Source organism: Natrix helvetica (genome assembly GCF_964273705.1).
Source record: "Natrix helvetica genome assembly, chromosome: 1".
Lineage (NCBI taxonomy): Eukaryota > Metazoa > Chordata > Lepidosauria > Squamata > Natricidae > Natrix > Natrix helvetica.
This window is the reverse complement of record NC_138548.1, coordinates 109,536,334-109,550,443: the sequence shown is the minus strand read 5'-3', so window position 1 is coordinate 109,550,443 and position 14,110 is coordinate 109,536,334. Positions and strand designations below refer to the sequence as shown.

At 39.9% G+C, this 14,110-nt stretch overlaps 1 protein-coding gene across 2 annotated transcripts in view; it reads right to left on the bottom strand.

Annotated features, from left to right (window-relative positions):
* Positions 1–14,110, bottom strand: part of TRPM5 (transient receptor potential cation channel subfamily M member 5) — a 66,483-nt gene that overhangs the window by 27,343 nt on the left and 25,030 nt on the right. For both annotated transcript variants that reach the window (XM_081950266.1, XM_081950265.1), the window contains exons 11-14: positions 13,151–13,501; positions 10,844–10,975; positions 8,103–8,226; positions 1,094–1,239 (exon numbers count right to left, since the gene is read on the bottom strand). In XM_081950266.1, the coding sequence (XP_081806392.1) occupies positions 1,094–1,239; positions 8,103–8,226; positions 10,844–10,975; positions 13,151–13,501 (753 nt within the window). The remainder of the gene's footprint in view (positions 1–1,093; positions 1,240–8,102; positions 8,227–10,843; positions 10,976–13,150; positions 13,502–14,110) is intronic.

Sequence of the window (14,110 nt, the reverse complement as noted above, 5' to 3'; positions counted from 1 at the left end):
CCCCAGCTCCGCAAAGGGAAAAATGATCACAAAACGTCATATGATGACAACGTGATGCCATGAGTTTGACACATGTGTTCTAGATATAAAATTAGCTCAGGTACAGTAGCTACAGTTTTTCCACAATGTTGAATTACATTATCTCTTACATTCCAATGTGAATATTTTCTCCTGGTGAGATTATCAATTATTGTTTTTATTCTTAGGTATTATAGGGTGGAAAGATTTTGTTCTTGCTTTAAGAAAACAGGGTGTCACAATGGTATTGCTGTCATATATGGGCTCGCTTCCCGCTGATCATAATATATGATTTAATTCCAAAGTTCGTAAAAAATGATCTGCAGGCCCATCTAATATCTGATTTCACTGTTCAGAGGAAGATATGTGAAAACATGAGAGTAGGTTGAAATGGCCATAACCTAAAAATAGAGGAGGCATGTGTAGATAGAGGATGAAAGGAAAAGGTCCTTTCAGGTGGTAGATATGAAAAAAAAATCAAGTTGTTAAGGATCAAAGGAAAAATGTCATCAGAAGATGGACAAAAGAAGTTGGGTGCTGAGCCTTCTTCACCCTGACTCCCATTAATAGCTACCAGATTCGTGCATCATCAAAGCAAGGGCTTGGGGAGATAAAAGGGATCCTGAAGCCCATCCACTCTTTGAGTTGTTCTAGGTCTGGCCTTGGTGGCTTCTATCCCTAACCTTGGGTAGCCTAATTCAAAAGGAGGTAGATTAGTGGAGATGAGCAGTGAAAGAAAAAATGTACTTTGTAACTAGTAAACATTTGAGTTCATCAAGTCTCTATATATTCCAGCAGATTTTACATGCCTCAATGCTCAATTGAAAGTGATTTGCATGCATTTCTAATCAGTTTCCTGGCTATTGACCAGATTTTATATTTCACCCTCTAACTGCATTTATTTGAAAAACCCAGGTAGAGGCAAGGGGGGTTGTAAGGTTCCTGGGCCTCTATAGGATCCATATGCACAAGTAAGTGCAATCTGGGTACAAACGTAACAATGTTCTCTCCACTTTCTTCTTAATTGTGGATTATCCAACACCTTCAAGAAAGGGACACCTTGAAAGGTACTCACTTGGACCCCATCATGTGCAAAAAAGGACTTGGCATCTGCTTCTGTGGCCAAGTGGAGACAAGTCGTTTTGCTCCAATATCGATTCTTCCTCACCAGCAAAGCAAAAGCTCGCTCTTCACTGTCATGGTAGCATTCGCTGAACAATTCTGCCAAACCAAAAGTAAAGATGAAGTTCAAGTAAACAGAATGAGGTCTGAGGACTGTGATTTTGAATCCAGCTACACATGTTTTAAGTAGAGATGTTGATCTAGACAAAATTACAGTCCATTTATGCCCTTTCATATACTCTCCTGGCACAGAAATCTTTAATTTCTACTATAAGTGGTTCTAAAATACCAAGATACATTGTAAACCTCCTGTTCCTAATTATTTTAAGGCTTTCTCCCAAGAACACCCGTGCTCAGATTACAAAATTATAGGTAAAAATGAAGCCCATGAAAAGTCAATCAGAATAATCAAAGCACATTAGTTTTATTTCCTCCTATTATCCCAATTAATGTAAAGCAAGAAAAGTAAAACATAAACACACAGTACATATATGAATATGTTCATAAATATCATGTTTGTGTGTGTGTTTTACTGTATTATTGTATAAGTTTCCCTTTTTTTTGCTTTACATTTATTGGGATAATAGGGCTGGGCAGAATAAATAATTGTGTTTTCCTTTGGAATAAAACTGCAAAACTGAAATACTGTTGTAAATACTGCATATGATTAAAGGAGATCTTAATAGTCATCTAATCCAACCTCTATTTCTACTTCATTTAGACCAGTGGTCCCCAACCTTTCTGGCACCAGTTTTGTGGAAGACAATTTTTCCACTGGGGGGATGGTTTCACATGCAACCTAGATCCCACACATGCCAGATAAAGCTTTGCTCACTTGACCGCTGTTGGGTTCCCAACAGGCTGCAGACAGATAGCCGTCCAAGGCCCAGAGATTGGAGACCCCTGATACAGACTATGCAGAAAGAGATGCTGTAGTTAAAAATGGAGAAAACCATTCATAGAATTATTTTGGCCCATTTTCTCTATCCTTTTGAAAACACCGATGGCCCAGCTCAGTTTCATTGCAACATCTAGATTGAAATGGAACCAATTTTAGTCAATGCTGGTGGCTGTTGGAAACCGGCTGAAACCCCACAATTCTCTGTCTAGAATTCATTCACTATCTGGAAGGTCTCATATGAATATTCCTCTACGGAAAAGTCCCTCTGCTCATAAAAAGAAATAAAATAAAGGTATTGGAATTTTTTCCATTTCATACTGGATCTGACATGCTTGTAAACATAGAAGCTACTTGTAAAAAAAAAAAAAAAAAGGGGGGGGGAGTCAATCATTTTTAAAATCCAAACTTCAGCTGCATCCTCCCTGGTCATTGCAAGAATTGTCTGTTTTTAAATATTACTTTCACATAATTCTTCTTACTTATAAAGAAGGAAGTTCTCAAAATATTTGCATTCCAAACCTAGAATGAACAATAGGAGGAAACGGTGCTTATCTTAAAGAAGGTGGTTTCTTTATTTTCATTGAGGGGCAGAAAGATTGCAGAGGAAAGGACAGCAGCTAGTCCAGAGGAAAGAGAAAGAGGCGCTTTTGTCTCTTATTTAGGAAAGTGGGAAGATCTCATTCAAGCCAGGATCCATAAAATACAAATGAACACATTGGAGGGTTTCACAAAAAAAGACAAGTAATGAAATAAATGAGTGTTGTGATGTGATGACGTAAACTCTCTAATTCCACACAACTTTAAATGAAGTGTGTGGCAGGGTGGAATATCATCATTTTGATGTCTTCGTTGCTTAGGAAAGGATGTTTATGGTTGGAACTATTTTGGCTTTGCAATATAATACTTATTATTCTGTTCTCATTTTCTGAATCTCTAACCACAGATAGAAACTCAGAGGAGCTTCAACTAGAGGTATATAATATAGGTAAAAGGTAAAGGTTCCCCCCACACATATGTGCTAGTTGTTCCCAACTCTAGGGGGTGGTGCTCATCTCTGTTTCAAAGCTGAAGAGCCAGCGCTGTCTGAAGACATCTCAGTGGTCATGTGGCCAGCATAACTAAACACCAAAGGCACACATAATGCTGTTACCGTCCCACCAAAGGTGGTCCCTATTTTTCTACTTGCATTTTTACATGCTTTCAAACTGCTAAGTTGGCAGAAACTGGGACAAGTAATGGGAGCTCATTCCATTACGTGGCACTAGGCATTCGAATCGCCGAACTGCTTACCTTTCTGATCAACAAGCTCAGTGTCTTAGGCACTGAGCCATCGCGTCCCTAATATACTCTCTTCCAAATTCTATGTCTCAGCAGTTTATTTTTAGAAAGTTATTTTCTAGTTAAATAAATATGGCTTCAATAAATAGAGGTAGTCATCAACTTACAACAGTTCATTTAGTGACTATTCAAAATTACAACAGCACTGAGGAGGCGGGGATGACGTTGCGATGATACGACATGTGATCTTGGAGCTCCAGGATCGCCATCGATATCTCTGTCACTGGATGATCCTTTTGGACCTAAACCGTCCCGCAGAGATGGTGATAGAGAAGGGCACATCCTGCCAATCCCGGGGACATCACAAAGTCCCTGGTAGATCCAGGAGAAGCCCTTTTTTCCAGTGACAAAGAAGCATCCATTGAAGCTGCTGAAAGTTGGGACAACTCCAGAAATGGAAGATAAGCAGGAGAGAAAGTGTGCTGAATTGGTGAGACAATTTGTTACTATTAGATGAGATAACACCCCAAAATTAAAAGTAAAGTTAAAATTGAAGACAGAAGAGGTCAAGCAGCAAGATTAAGCCAGAGTCAAATTTTGTGTGTTATTTTTCTTCAATCCTTTTACTGCTGGAATTTCTACAAATGCATATTTTTTAAATTGGACTGATTTTATCTTTTTCTTTTTAAGATTTTCATTCTTTTTCTCTTTTCAATGCCCCATAATATTTTCTTGTTAAATTTTTTTATTGGAAAACAAAGAATATAAAGAGAGAAGTGAAAATAGAGGGAAATAACACTGCTCCTTAGAGGCTTGGAGGCTTGGAAATATTGTTTTTCTTCTCTATGTTTGAGCACTTGGTAATTTTGTGCAAAGTAAGAGATGTTGTTACAACATCTCTTTGAGTTTGTTTACTGAAAATGATAGTGGGAAGAGCATGTATGTTTATACAGGTGCTTCTCTGGGTACTATCAGAGTGAAAAGCTTGGAGTGTAAAAAAAAATGCACGAATTGGTTTGGAAAAGAGTCTTGGATTTTAAAGTGGCAGTGTGTACTATTGGAAGGAAGAGATTAATATAGACGATGTTGCAACAGGAAAAAGAAGAGGAAAGAAGTGACATTGCAGATGTTTTTGCAAAAAATTCAAAAAATACAAGCAAGAACAGAGAGCATTGAAAAGAGATGGGAGATTATTGAATAAAGAACAGATAAAATAGATGAAATATGAGGATAGATCTCAAAAAATTGAAGAAGAAGATGAACAAAGAGATAAGAAAATTGGAGATATTGATAGCAGAATGAGTGCTGTTGGAAAGAGTGGAATATTGGATTGGGAAATCGATAGACTTGAACTTTACCTCAGATTCCAGAAGATAGAAGAAGAAAAGGGAGAAAACCTGGCAGAAGTAATGATAGAAATTCTGGCAGAAGCATTGGTGATAACTAAAGAGAAGAGGATGGAAGGAATGGATGAGGGGCTTCGAGCCTTCACAAGATACGCAGTGAAATACAAGTTGTCAAGAGATGTCCATACAAGATTTATTAAAAAAGCAATTAGAATACAAATACCACAAATGGTAAGAAATAAAAAAATGTACCACTATTGGATGGAAACAGGATGATGTAATGAAATTTATAATAAAAATTAAGTTGAATTTATTTAAAGTTAGAATACTTTGTATAAAATAAAGTAATAATAGTTATAGTCAAATAAATTATTAGTAATGATAATACTGTATATTGATAATATGAGATTTTATATAAACTGGAAGTGAGGACTATGGAGAGGATGCACAAAAGTTTGGTAACCAAAGATAACTTTTTAAAATAAAATATGGAATTTATCTTAACAATGGTTAGATAAAGAATTTTATAAGGATGTACTGTTATTGGATGGATTTTGGATGATGTAATGAAATGTCATAATATAAATTTACTTCTAATGTAGAATATCTCACATAAAATGGAATAATGATAATTATAGTCAAATAAATGTATAATAATGATAATAATTGTTTACATATATATATATCAGTTTGATAATATGAGATTTTATATAAAATGTAAGTGATGACTATGGTGAGGATGTACAAAAAGTTTTGTAACCAATCAACACACTGTACGGAACTGAAAGATGTTTTTATGCTTTACGTGTGTCTGTATTCGTTTGTTTAAAAATAACAAAAATGTTTACAAAAAAAGTTATAATGGCACTGGAAAAAAAGACCATTTTTTGCACACAATTGTTGCAGTATCCCCATGGTCCTGTGATGAAAATTCAGCCGCTTGGTAACTGACTCATATTTACTATGGTTGTAGTATCCCAGGGTCATGTGATTACCTTTTGTGACTTTCTGATAAGCAAAGTCAACCGGGGAACTCAGATTTACTTAACAACCATGTTGTTAACGTAAACAACTCCAGTGATCCACTTAACAACTATGGCAAGAAAGGTTAAAATTCACTTAACAAATGTCTCGCTTAACAACAGAAATTCTGGGCTTAGTTGCAGTCATAAGTTGAGGACTACCTGTGTCCTTTTTTAAAAAAAAAGCTGATTGGGGACTATAACATGCTATTTTATTTAGCAACACTCTTACTAACCAATAAAGGTTATGAAGATATATAATAATAATAATAATAATAATAATAATAATAATAATAATAATAATAATAATAATAATAATTTTATTTGATTAGCCGCAACCCTCTCCCGAAGGACTCGGGGCGGCGTACAATCAAACGGATAAAAATACACATGAGACAAACATATATACAAAAGAACAAAGACATATACATACGTGCATAGAGGAGGATTGACTTATAAGTGCAAGACAGTTAAAAATACAATTTAAAATCCCCTTAGATAAAATTACTAAATTAAAAAACCCATCAGGAGCGTTACGAAGTTATGGTCGAGCCAGGCCAGCTATTTGGAAAAGGTGGGTCTTGAGCTTGACACGGAAGGAGCGGAGGTCAGTAGTGGTCCTAATATCCGGGGGGAGGTCATTCCACAGGGCTGGGCCCGCCACAGAGAAGGCTCTGCTCCTAGGCGCCGCCCCATGGCACTGTCTGGTAGACGGCACCTGGAGAAGTCCCTCTCTGTGCGAGCGGATGGGTCGTAGGGATGTATGGGGCAGAATACGATCCCGCAGGTAACTAGGTCCTGAGCCATGGAGCGCTTTAAAGATCGTAATCAAAACCTTGAAATGCACTCGATAGACCACAGGAAGCCAGTGCAGCTCGCGCAGGAGAGGTGTCACATGGGAGTACTTGGTACTCCCCATAATCACCCGCGCGGCCGCATTCTGGACCAACTGCAGTCTCCGAGTGCATTTCAAGGGAAGCCCCATGTAGAGAGCATTACAGTAGTCCAGGCGAGACGTCACCAGCGCATGGGTGACTGTGCGTAAGGCGTCCCGGTCCAATAGGGGGCGCAATTGGCGCACCAGGCGAACCTGGTGGAACGCCCCCCTGGCCACGGCTGTCACATGTTCATCCATGGACAGCCTGGCATCCAGGAGGATGCCCAAATTGCGCGCCCGCTCCACGGGGGCGAGTTGAATGCCCCCAATGGCCAGAGATGGAATTATCTGGTTGAACCGGGGGGCCGGAACCCACAGCCACTTCGTCTTGGAAGGGTTGAGCCTGAGTCGGTTGTCATCCATCCAGACCCGTACGGCTTCCACACACCGGGACATCACTTCGACGGCCTCGTTGGGGTGGTTCGGGGTGGAAATGTACAGCTAAGTATCATCAGCGTACAGATGATATCCCACCCCGAAACCACGGATGATCTCACCCAGCGGCTTCATGTATGTGTTGAACAGGAGCGGCGAGAGGACCGACCCCTGTGGCACCCCACAAGTAAGGGGGCTTAGGGTCGACCTCTGCTCCCCTGCCAACACACGTTGCATCCGGCCGGAGAGGTAGGAGCCGACCACCGCAAAACGGTGCCCCGGACCCCCAACCCTTCCAGTCAGTGCAACAGGATACCATGGTCGATGGTATCAAAAGCCGCCGAGAGGTCTAATAGGACCAGGATAGAGGAACAACCCCTATCTCTGGCCCTCCAGAGATCATCTACCAACGCGACCAAGGCCGTCTCTGTGCTGTGCCCAGGGCGAAAGCCGGACTGGCGCGGGTCTAGATAATCATTCTCCTCCAGATGTCGTGGGAACTGAGAAGCCACCACACTCTCTACAACCTTCGCCAAAAAGGGAAGGTTGGAGACAGACGATAATTGGCCAGCTCCGTAGGGTCCAGGGAAGGCTTCTTGAGCAAGGGTCTCACCACCGCCTCTTTCAAGGCGGCCGGGAGAGACCCCTCACCCAACGAAGCGTTCACTAGGCCCAGGAGCCAGTCGCGTGTAACCTCCCAGGAAGCCAGTACAAGCCAGGAGGGACACGGGTCCAGCAAACATGTGGTAGGTCGCAGTCGTCCACGCAATATAATCATGGCAGGATAGAGTGGAAGACAGGGAACAATCTCCCCAGATTGTCTTCTGGAAATTGTTTTTGGACTTGTCGTCTCCGCCATCTTAAAGTCATTTATTGAACAGAGAAGCACCACTTGGCAGCTTTGAAGAAGCATGACGGATCAGATATGTTTCTTGTTTGACCATAAGGTATTCATTGACCTTCTCGTGTTGTAATCCTTAGCATCCGTCTAAAGAATTTTACCATTTGGAGCACTGATATACCAATCCTGATTGTGAGAAGGGAAATTTGCCAGACTGTGACCTCTACAGGCATGAATCTCTGGGCAGGCTACATCTACCTACCCACTGCAAGCTGCTCATATTTTGCTTCTTTCATTCTGCGCACTACCTCTGCCTCGGTTTCCAGGTGGGACATCTCTCGTACTATTTGACAAGCAGCTAGAGCCGCAGCAACTCCTTCTGGACCCTGAAGAAGAAAACATATAGAACTACTCAAATGCTGTATTTCCCAAATTCAGTCAAACATATACATTGTCTGGCCCAAGGCCACCAAGGTGATTTTGTGCCTAAGGCAGGGCTAGAATTTACTGCCTCCCAATTTGTAGCCTGATCCTTTAACCACTTTTAAAGACTCCTATATAGCATATGCTTACATTCAGCAGAGTGAACTTGGTCAAGAGTTGGAAAGGGAAGGTGGGCCCCATAATGAAAATTTCATAAATGCTTTCAGCTTGAAATGATCATAACCAAAGACACTTCAATTTGGCAAAGTTGAATTTCGCATTTTTCAAAGGCTACATCCAAAGCACATTTTCCTTGTATGAGAAGAAGTAGAGTAAAAAAGCATAAGGATTTTGGCCCAGTCAGCCTTGCCATATTAAACCCTCATGCTATACAAGACTCACGCCAAGGAGAAAAGTTCACAGGAGGCAGTGGTTAAATCAGCCAAATAAAGAACAATGAGAAAAACATAAGCTCTGCTATATCAGGCCAAGATATACTATTCTACTTTGATTTTGCTTCTCATCATGGCCAGTTAAACACTATTGGGATTTTTCTGGACAATTAATCAGGTTAAATGTTATTTAAACTGCTATAAGTGACTTAAGCCTCATGCACATCCTCCTAAAATATTGAGGCAGAAAGAAAGAGGCCCTAAAATCATCTACTAGTGTTTGTAGCTTTTAAAGGCTTTGCTATATGAAATAAATCCTGATAGTCAGAGCACATCTTCTCTCTCGTTTAGCACTATGTAGAACATTGCTCGGTGTTTAGGATGCTTCAGATATAGTTTTGCTGGCATGGGTTTTTTAAAACCAATCGCCACCAGAAAGAACTATTCTCAAATTGTTCTTAGTGGATTCTTTTTACTGCACTGTCCCATTATGATTCAAAAGTGCTATTTAGAAGGGCATTTTGTTTAATTCTTTTCAACCACAATTTCAAAGACGAAGTTACAAGAACATTCAACTTTTTGTTCCTTTTCAAAGACTCTCTCAGAGTCTTTCTGCTTCTGCTGTAAACTGTAAATCTAAACTCTTGTTAGCTGTTGCTGAGACATGACAGAAGCCCCCAAGCTTTGCAGAAAAAGAAAAAAAAACAAGTCTGAAAAATACTGGCAGGATAGGGATTCTGTTTTTGGTTTTGTGTATGCTTTTTTGTTTTGTTTTTTACTAAAGGAAACAATGTGTTTAAACCTTTACCCTTAACTGTGGAGAAACAGAAATACCACAAGATTTCCTGCTTGGCTGTGAAATCACCAAGAGGCATTCTCAGGTTATTTTTACAAAGAAGTGAATTTTTTAATCTAGTTAGTTAACTAACCAGGTTGCTACACTATGGCCCTTGAGAGAAGACAATATCTCAAGAATTGTGTGTGTGTGTCTGACAGAGAGACAGAGAGAGAGAGGAAGGGGGGAGGAGGAGGAGGAGGATTTTGTGTCTTTCCTTAGTCTAAATAGGGCCATTCCATCATTTATTCATTTGTTTTATTGATTTCAATTTTTTAAAATTATTTGTATCCTACCTTTATTATTTTTATTCTTTATTCTTTAATTTTTTAATTAATTAATTGATTTTATTATTAAGTTATTTTATATTATTATTATTATTATTATTATTATTATTATTATTATTATTATTATTATTATTATTATTATTATTATTATTATTATTGTCAATATGGCAAACTAATCAACTTCCTACTGTTTTTCCCACAATAACATCCATGTGAATTGGGTTGGGCTGAGAGAGAATGACTGGCCCAAAATCACACAGCTGGCTTTCATGACTACAGTGGGACTTGATCTCATGGTCTCCTGCTTTCTGTCCTGGTGCCATAACTGCCATTTGGTCTGTGGCTTGCAACAAAAACATCACCAACAATATACAAATAGGATAGAAAAATACCAATAAATGATTAAGTCCTTTAGAGGTCCTCTAGCAGTCCCTGATCAAATCTGTGGTTAATCTGTATTTGGGGTGGTGTTGACATCTTCTTTTCCATTGGTTCGAGTAAACCATAGTGATTGAAGTACATGTGTGTGTTTTATCAAAAATACATTCACTGTAACAAATAATTGCATGCCATTGTTCCCATACTGTTTATAAATTGTTTTTAGGCAGGATGACACAGGGTAAAATTGGTTCAGCCAGCCAAAGAACTTGAAAGAACTGTGTTTGGATTTTAAACATATTAAGGTTTTCAACCATGACATTTTATATATTGCAATTTTACAATATTCTTGTTTTTCATTTGCAGAGTTTGTAAAAGTTATGGACTGTCTTATAAAATGTTGTCCCAAAAGGCAAGCTGTAAATCAATGTTTAGATTGAATGTTTACAAAGCAGTGGCCTTCAAAGGAAAATATAGAGTGGAATATGTTCAAAGTCCATAGATAAGAAGCAGAGCTGCATAATATTCTTTTGTGCTCATTTGGTTGTTCCCTCTAAAATTATTGCCTAACTGTAAATGTTGAAATATTTTCACGGACAGACACCACAATTACCTTTTAAGTCAAACGCACACACAGAAACATATATACACACAGAGAAGGATGAATTATCTGCTTCTTGAAGCTTACCATGGCCCAGAAGAGGTGCGCCATCTCGTGCCGGTTTTGAAGCACTGCCCATAAAAATAAATCTCTCCAAGGATTTACACTTTTCTGATTCATATCAAAGAGGCTTGGGAGCTTTCTGACATTTGTCTTGTCCTAAATAAATCAACAATTTACCACTTCAAAAACAATATTTTAAATCTAAGATGTCACAGCTGGCTTGTTATAAGCACGTAAATCTAATAGTAATTTTACTGTGGCTTTTACACAACAATCTTTCTAAACAGAAATTCTCTGTTCTTAAGCAATCCTTGATTAGAAACCAGGTATACAATAAACTTCTGCTATCCTTGTACCTGAATTTTTTGGCCATCCTCATTAAATAATTTCCCCCAAATGGGATGGGGGGGGGACATTTTGGTAAAATGAGTATAGATATCTTGACATATAAGATGCCTCCCCAGATGTTATAGTTATAGAGACAAACCAAATGTACCTGAATGTTTGGTGATTCTTTATATTGCAATGGATCTCTAATATAATTGGGTATTGGTTACAAATCTCACACTGCATTTCTATCTGCACCAAAATTAACACATGCACACACATACACACATCTCCTGACTCTGTTAAAGTTGTTGTTGGCAGGATTGTGAGACAATTCATTCCATTAAACTAAGACAGTTGCTATATCCTAAATGAATAGAAATTGGTATCAGAACATCCTGCATGGGATAGCAAATAAAGAAGTGGAAATTAACTGCAAAACCTAGCTTTTTGGAACATTGGATTCTATTTTGGGCTGGCAAAAACAAAAGCAGTTTCCATCAGGCACTAATTTATTACTTTTATTAAATTCAAGCAAGCTTCCAGAAGCATAAGCCTAAGTGAAAACAAACTATTCTTCCATCTCTTATTTCAGGCACACCCACCCCCCAAATATTTCAGCACTGAAATTCAGAGGGATGATTCAAAGGTTATTGCTGTTCACTGATGATATGGTGGGCCCTCAATAAAGATGTTGTGATATGTATATATTTGCATAACTGAGAACAAGTTTTCCTGATGCATTCTCTTCTTTGTGTAGTATTTTCAGCTTAATCTCAGAAGCAATACTTTGGGGGGGAAATGTCAAAAGACTATGAGCAGATAGTAAGGTAGGCAAAACAGTCCTGTTAACCACCCAGGTGGTGTTTTAATCTGTACTTCCGATGGAAATGTCCAGGGGTGGGATTCTAACAGTTTGGACCAGTTCAGGCAAACCGGTAGCTCTGACTGTCAGCTGGGCCCACTCGCCCATCCCTGCGCTATGCTCATCTAAATTCCTTTTTCTGAAGCTCAGCTGATCAGTGGGGCAGAATGGATTGTCGCACCTCAGCTGTTTTCCTTCCCATTAGTAATGCGGAAGGCAATTTCTTTTTATACTGTGCACATGTGCAAAGCGCCTGCTCAGCGAACCAGTTGTTAAACCAGTAGGATCCCACCCCTGGAAGTGTCACAGTACTTTTTGAAGCCTATTTAGGCTAAGATATAGTTTGTTAGTTCAGTTTTCCACTACCTGCCTGCTTACGGTATTCGCCCAAAGACATTGAGTTGGGTGGGGTGCAATGTAGACCAGTGCACCTGGGACTGCCATGGCTCATTAGTCTACATATTGTGGCTGCTGGACCTTACAAGGATTTCCCAGCAAGAAGCAGCAGCATGAATATAACTGCTCTTTTCAAAACCAGTGCTGTATTCTGTTACGCCATACAGAATAAATTGAGTTGGGTGGCATACGAGTTCACTAAATTATTACTATTACTTCTCAGGGAACTTGACACTAGAAGATGGCCTTGAAGAAAGGATGTCAAGGTCTGACTGGGACTGTTTCTACTGGGGTTCCTTTGAGTGTGCCACTCTGCCATCACATCAGTGGTGGGTTCTGGATCCTGTTGCAACTGGTACGGTTGCAATGGGGCCTGGCATCCTCCACATGAATGTGCACCACACATGAATGTGCTCCACACGCATGCATTCTATCTTCCAGCGATGCCTCCGCGAGCCTCTGTGACACTCGAGCTGCTCAGTGGAGCATTGTACAGGTGCTGTACATATCAAGACAGGTAAGGATGACGGGCGGGCAGATGGGCCCTCCAGAGCACCGTACCAGAACGGTACCCAGTGGTCCAGGCAGGCACTGGCATGCCTGTACCGGGGCGTACCGTCTGCAACCCACCACTGCATCACATGCTTTTTGGTTCTGAAAGTATTGAAGTTATGCCTTGGAGTTCTAAGACCTCAAAAAGTAGTTTGTTCATCATTAAACACAACTTGTATTAAAACACTCACCACTTTCTTCTTTCCTCCAGGTTTTTGGTCATGGTAAAAGCCTTTGCAGGCATCATGTAGAAAATCTTTCAGTACCCTGGAAACTTCATGAAGAGTGAAGAGAGGAGACACATCCACCACTTCCTTGTGATGTTGTCCACTCATTCCAGCCAAAGTAAGTCTGTTTTCTTCATGTTTTTTAAGTAGAAGCATATAGAGGAGAGACTTTGGGGAAATGTTACAGTACAGGCTCTGAAGACGGCTGTATGTTAGGAAGTCATATATGTTGGCCCCATTATCAATGAACAATTTCACAAACTCTGGCTTATCATTCACCAGGGCATCCATCAACACTTCCTCTAAATCACCTGACTAGAATAATAACAAATGCAAAACATTATAATATTGCTAGATATTACAATTAGGATATTACAATCATCATCCTTTCCAACATATTATGCTTCATGGAAACCAAAAGACTATAAGAAATTGTTTTATGCAACAAATTATGCTCTCTGAACTACGAGCTATAATTGGACAGGTACAAGAATGCAAGAAAAATAATCCTCTGTCCAATTTTTCAATCTACATGCAAGAAAAAACGTTCAGTGAAAAAGCTTATGAACTAGACATGTACTACCATACAAAAAGTGTGTACTATCCTACAAAAAGTGTGTACTAATGATGCAACATGGAGAGAGAATTCCACATTACAGATGATTACACAGTCCTCAAGGCAACGACTTACACTGCGTCTTGAGCAGTGGTGGGTTGCAGGTAGTACACCCCGGTACGTACCGGAGCCAGCCCGGAGCACCGGATACCGTTCTGGTAGGGTGCTCCAGAGGCCCCCTCCAACCGCCCAAGCTTATCGGAGTTTAAAGGCTTCTGCACTTCCGTGCAAGTGCATGGTGTGTAGAGTGCCTGCGCGATGCTCCGCAGAGCAGCTGGAGCATCGCGGAGGCGCTTGAACGCATGCTC